The sequence below is a fragment of the Aquila chrysaetos genome, chromosome 10 (assembly GCF_900496995.4).
Source record: "Aquila chrysaetos chrysaetos chromosome 10, bAquChr1.4, whole genome shotgun sequence".
In the NCBI taxonomy this organism is placed as follows: Eukaryota; Metazoa; Chordata; class Aves; order Accipitriformes; family Accipitridae; genus Aquila; species Aquila chrysaetos.
This window is the reverse complement of record NC_044013.1, coordinates 39,680,750-39,686,749: the sequence shown is the minus strand read 5'-3', so window position 1 is coordinate 39,686,749 and position 6,000 is coordinate 39,680,750. Positions and strand designations below refer to the sequence as shown.

The window sequence follows — 6,000 nt, the reverse complement described above, 5'->3', positions numbered from 1 at the left end:
AAAAAAAGAAGTTGGCAACACACGCGCACGCACGCATACACAGCTACGGGGCTCAGAAGCTGTAGTAATTGAGACCGATGGGGAAACAGCAGCTCTTCCTAAGAAATCACGGTTTAAAGGCTTCAAAAATTTCTGGCAAGGTGCAGCATTTCACAGAAAGTTTTAGCTCAGCCCACCGGGCGCCGGCTCTTGTGCAAACACGACTTCATCATGTTTGCACAAGAGCCGGCACCCCGTGGGATGAGGATGCAGAGACTGGCCAGGGTGGGTCACAGAGGATGAGAGCTGGGATTATTATTATTATCATATCATCATATTATTACCGCGCCGGACACAGAAATTTGGTTTGGACGCTGTCCGAGGCAGAAAATGGACCAACCTGATGGCCGTGCCGGAGCTGAGCATCTCTGCAAACACGATGCCGGCTCGGTCCCATGGCTCAGCTTGCTGCACGCCACCAGCTCGCAGCGTAAAGCGCCTCGGTTGGGTTTTAGGTAATGGCATGAATTGGAAAAGGATGAATAAGGGAAAAGTGATAGAAAAATTTAGCCTGGAAGCTGGCTTTGCTGGAAAAATAGCCATGCTGAAGCCTGGCTGTGTGGCTCCGGGCGGGAAGGCGTGGTTTTCATTAGGAGAACAGCTGCTGGGCGGGCAGCGCGAGACTTCGCTGCCGGTCCTGGGAAGCAGGAACGGCCGGTGGCTTTGCTGAGCTTTTTATTTTGCCCCCCACTTCTGCAAACGTGAAGCCGCCCGATCCCGGGGACCGCGAGAGGGAAGCCGTGGTCTGCACAGCGCTTTCAGCTTGCTGGCTAACTTTACACGGGTTACTGGAGAGGACGAGCACAACATTTCTGGAAGAAAAGCAAACAGTCTTCCTAGGTTATCAGGGGACACAATCATTCCAAACAGAGGAGCTTTAAATGCATAAAAGACTGTTTAGGCCCAAACCACAGAGACTGACAAACCACCAGAAATATGGCACAATTGCCTCGAGAAAATAGTTCCGGGTTTTAGTGACGCCTTTTGCTCATATTAGATACACGAACGGAGACTGATGCATTCATTTTTGCCACTGAATTGCAAGGCAGCGAGAAGGTAATTCAGTATAGCAAAGAGTTAGGAGTCAGAACTGCAGTGCATGCAGGCGTGTGGTGTCCGTGTGCGTGTGCACACGTGCGTGTGTGCGCATGCATGTGCACGCTCGTGAGTGTGTGTGAGAGTGTGTCGGGGTGCGAAGAGGCATTTTGGAAAAGCCTTGGGGGACGGGACCCGCTGAGCAGAGCAAACCGCCGCTGCCTTGTTCCCTGGGAAGGGTTTCCCTGCAGCCAGGCCGTGGCACGGGCTGTCCCGCTCTCCCGGCCGCCCCGGTACCACGATCCCCCGTATCCAAAGCCGTAAACGAGAGAAGTCCAAAGGCTGTGGCCGGCAGAGCTGTGCCCGCCCGGGGAGCGGCCCCGCGGCGCTCAGTCGCTGAGGACAGCCCCCGGCAGCTCGTTCGTTAGCGTGTGCCAGCGCTCGATTTTCTTGTCCTTGTTTTTCAGGCAGTCGAACCAGTGCTTCAGCCGCTCGCCTTTGGCGTTAATTCCTAACACGACTCCACCTTGAGAGACAGACAGAGAGAGGGAGAGGTGTGGGGTGAGCATCAGCCCTGCACGGGGTGCCGAGGGATGCCGGGGGACACTGGCCGGAGCCAGGTCATGCAGCCGCTCTCGCGGCATTTAATGCCACGACCCGATGTGACACACGGGCAATCGCAGCCTGGTTTCCCCGGCCCCTCACGGTTGCGATCCGGGACCTGCCCCGGGCAGCTTGTTCTTGTGCCGAGGACGGGAGACTCATTGCAGTTGCAGCGGCCGTCAGAGATACTGGGCACTCGTTAACAATAAATCACAGTGACCAGTAACAAAATCACAACAAGCCTAGACATCCAACAGGGATAAACGAAACCTCCCTGTTAAGCCTGCTTTTTCTTCAGAAGAAAAGATCTGAAAACAGAAGGGGAGAGGAAGACGCATCTTCTCCCTGCCTGGGTGCTCCTTGCACGGGGGATGTCTGAAGTGAGGAGCAGCGGGGCCGGCTGCGGAGAGGAGGCTCAGGTGCAGGAGAAGGATAAAAGCAGAACAGAAACGCAGCAAGAATGAACGTGGGGATGGAGAACAAACCGGGAGGCTGGAGAAGGGCAGAACAGCAGCAGATGAAAGAAGAAGAGGCACAGAAGGTGAAAATAAAAAAAAAAAAGAGAGGTCAAAGAGACTTTCTGGTGTGCCCCACTCACCTATGAAATCGTTTGATTTCCCGATATCATAGTCCCACACTGTGACTTCCAAGGTCTTTTTCGCCAGGTCACCATGCTTTATCTCATAGCAAAACTCCTGTTGGGGAGCAGAGACAGAGTCAGAACGAACCCGTGCCGGGTTTCTGCAGGGGCCGGGACGCCTGGGAGGCGGCTGGGGCTGTCCATCCTCCTCCTCGGGCTGTTGCCCTTTGCCACCCACAGGGAACTCAACCCTGATCCCTCACCTAAAGACTGGGGTTGGGTTTTTTTTTTTTTTCTCCTTTTAAGTCCAAGGACTGAGAAAAGCCCCTAGGCGAGAACCACAACCGGCAAAAACCCACCTCATTGAACTCGGGGTTCAGCGTCTTCTTCTTCACCGCCGTCTTATGCTTTGATTTCTTGTCCTCATCTGGCTTCAAGTAACTGCAACAAAACCAAGGCAGCATCGTCGCACACAGGTCCCGTACCCCCTCCCAGCAAGGAAGGCAAGTAGGGCTGCCCAGGTCCCCAAACCTGCGGCTCCCTCTTCCCCCCCTCTGCCAAAATGCTGGAGATGGCTGGAAAGAAGCAGCATTTCCCCACGTTAGCACAAGACGAGTCGCCGGCTGCCATCAGAGAGCACCGATTATCCCATCTCCAGTCCCTAGGGGACACTGGCACCGCACACATGTTCCCAGCTCCCAAAGTCAAACGCTCCCAGTCCAGAACCAGTCCAGACTTGGGACCCTGGGACCGGTCTGCTCATCCAGAGCCTTGCCAGGAGACAGAAACCACACGCAGGTTTGTAAGAGGGAACAGGAGCAAGTGCAGCCACTGCAGTTTCGTGCCCCGCTGTTTCCTGCAGATATTTTGCAGCGCAGCGGCAGGGCTGAGAAGCAAACAAGATTAAAGTGTCATCAAGCAGAGAGGGCGTCCAAAATCTGGGCCAGGCCAAAGTCAATTCATCGTGGTTTTGTATTGGTGCTGCTCCTTTAAACATCAGTTCTGCTTTCTTGTTACACTTTCCAGATCTTGCTCATAATTAAAAAATTAGGGCTTGTACTGAGAATCATCACTTTGTCTATCTGCTCTGATTCAAGCCCTGCAGATACAATCTACTGCAGATAGCACAAGGGGCACCTACAAAACAACTCTGTACAACAGGAGTTGTTACCTCAGTGGCTGAGCCTCCGATGAGCATTTAAAAAAGCATGAGTGGATTTTTATGCAAACACCTCCACTCCTAAAGAACAATTAAATAGGAAGGCGAAAGTGTGCTGCCGATAAACTCCATTACTGGCCTCCCAAGCGCCAGGCACAGTTTATCCCAGTAGCTCTGCCTTAACAAATATCATCCCCGAAAGTGCCAAAGTTTGGGTCAGCACACTGGGGACAGGGACATGGGGTGGGCACAGGGGGGGCTTCCTTCTCTGCTTTGCAGAGAGTAAGTTTGAAAAATGCCATCTACCCAAAAAAACAGGAGCTGCGGCAATGCAGGGCCCCGCGCCAGCCCGGCTCTGCGTCAGCAAACCATCACCTTCCTCAGCATCCCTTAGTAGCCCCTGGATGACACCGACTTCCCTGAATCACTTGGATGAGGCTGAGTCACAGCAGCCCATTACAGTCATTTTAATGGCTCTTTTTTTTTTTTTTAATATTGCTGGTATTTTTCAAAAGGAAGGTACTCCCAGTCATTTACATTGCAAAGTGTCAGTGGGACCTGTAAATGTGCCCTCGGCTCTGTTAACCAGGCCCTGGAGCCACCGGAGCCACGGGTTGCGATTAAAGAGCTGTCTGACCTAATTACACACATGTTGTAATTAGAGTCTTTCCAAAGCGCGGGGTGGTGGCCCCGCTGGCGGGCTGGGAGCTGGGCTGGGAGCCGGGCTGGGAGCCTCCTCTCCCTTGGGACCTGGGGAAGGGGACGATTAATTGCCCGTCCCCTGCATCCTGGGAGGGGACGGTGTGGGCTTCGGAGAGTGAAAAGGCTGGGGGTATCGCTGGGAAGGAAAGCAAAGGCGCCTGCAGGTGCTGAGCAAGGTTCAGGACCGTCGGGCACAGGCACCGTCCTGCTCGGGGGATACCCATCCCCGTGCCGCCGGATGAGACCCGCGACCCGCCGGGCTGGGGCTACGCCATCAGCAAAACCCGCCCATACCTGTCTGCGTTGGGCCACCAATTCTGTCCCCGGGGCTGCGTCCTCGCCGCAGACCCTCTCCCAAGCAAGGGCAGTGCCGACACGCAGCGCGGAGCCTGCCAGCGGGGCACCACGGGCGCCCAGCTGCCGCTGAACCGGCGGGGACGACACGACGTCCCCGGTGTAGAGCGGGCACGGCCACACGCTGCCGGGCAGATCCTGCACCCCCGTTACTCTGAAGTGCTGTAAAATAATCGCCGGGGAATAACGCACTCCAGGAGAATACGAGCTGCTGCCGTGACGCCCTCATTTGAATCTCCTAATGAGATCAATTAATTTCCACTGCAGGGAGAGGCAAGAGGGGACAGCACGGCTTCACGGAGGGCTGGCAGCGGCAGCCTCTTGCCCAGCCCGGCGCAGCCCCAGGGCAGCACTCACGTTTTGACGTAGGGGTCCGAGTAGCCGTTGGCGTCCATGGCGGCCAGGTGGGCGCAGCGGATGATGCCCACCAGCAACGCCTGCTTCTGCGAGCTGTACTTGAGGGAGATGAGGATCCGGCCGCGCTCCTCCAGCGATTTATCCTCTGTTTTATCTATCTGGGGGAGGGAAGGCACCCAGTCGGGAGGCTGCTCCGGGACACGGCTGCGGTTGGACACCCACCTCCCCGGCGCAAGGGATGCTCTCCCCATCCCTGATCACGTTTGAGGGGTCGAACTACTCCACGCTCCCGCGTGCCGCAGGGAGAAGCTGCTGTATCCGTGGGCCCACGGTGGGGGACGCTGCTCCGAACCCCCCACTCACCGGCAGCTGCTTCTCCAGGCAGATATTGAAGTTTTTGGTCTGGTTGGGCTTCAGTTTCTTCAGCGGGATCCGCGTCTCCCCAATGAACTCGTTGTGGCGGAACTTGTCCTCGTCGCAGACCGAGATCCTGCAACAAGCACAAGGTGAGCGGGACCACCGGGGAGAGGGGACGCGATGGCACGAGGGAAGGGGCTGCCCCGTCGCGCTGCAAGTCCCCCCAGCAAGGGGACGACTTCGAGGCCGCCTTTCCCCAGGCCAGTGACTGGGTACCTCCTTCGCAGGCGGCTGGAGGGCATCGACCTGCTGCTACAGCCCGGCCAGGGCAGCTCGTGATGTTTAAATGTGACACCCAATATCTTGGTCTGCTTCACCTCCGCAGCCGAGTCCCGAGGCTGCCGGGATGGAGGACTGGCCAGGTTTAGGGAAGCAGAGGGATGCGGGAGGTGGAGGCTGAGCTACGCCGTATCTCCCAGCTCCAACACACGTGGAGCTACCCGCACGTCCCGGCTGGGCCCCACAGCCACCACGGCTATCTCTCCTGCTCAGACCCCATCCTGGCCAAGGCTCCTGCAACCCTCGGGATGGCTGTCACCCCCCCCAGAGATCGGGGTCCCTCCAGGGAAGATGCTCCCGAACCCTGAACATCACAACCCTGCAGTGCCGCAGTGGCTGTGTGTAACGCACGCCCCAGCCCAGGCGCTGTCGGAAGAGCAACCTGGGGCCTCAAGCGTTCTAATGGCTCTTCCATTAAAACATCAAAGTCATCGGTGACTAAAGCAAAACTATTCTGAGCCGCCACCAGCCCAGC

At 56.6% G+C, this 6,000-nt stretch overlaps 1 protein-coding gene across 3 annotated transcripts in view; it reads right to left on the bottom strand.

Annotated features, from left to right (window-relative positions):
* Positions 1–207: 207 nt before the first annotated feature.
* Positions 208–6,000, bottom strand: part of DOC2B (double C2 domain beta) — a 37,257-nt gene continuing 31,464 nt past the window's right edge. For all 3 annotated transcript variants that reach the window (XM_030027974.2, XM_041126451.1, XM_030027973.2), the window contains 5 exons: positions 5,193–5,319; positions 4,830–4,987; positions 2,617–2,698; positions 2,276–2,372; positions 208–1,600 (listed from right to left, as the gene is read on the bottom strand). In XM_030027974.2, the coding sequence (XP_029883834.1) occupies positions 1,464–1,600; positions 2,276–2,372; positions 2,617–2,698; positions 4,830–4,987; positions 5,193–5,319 (601 nt within the window). In that variant the 3' untranslated portion in view covers positions 208–1,463. The remainder of the gene's footprint in view (positions 1,601–2,275; positions 2,373–2,616; positions 2,699–4,829; positions 4,988–5,192; positions 5,320–6,000) is intronic.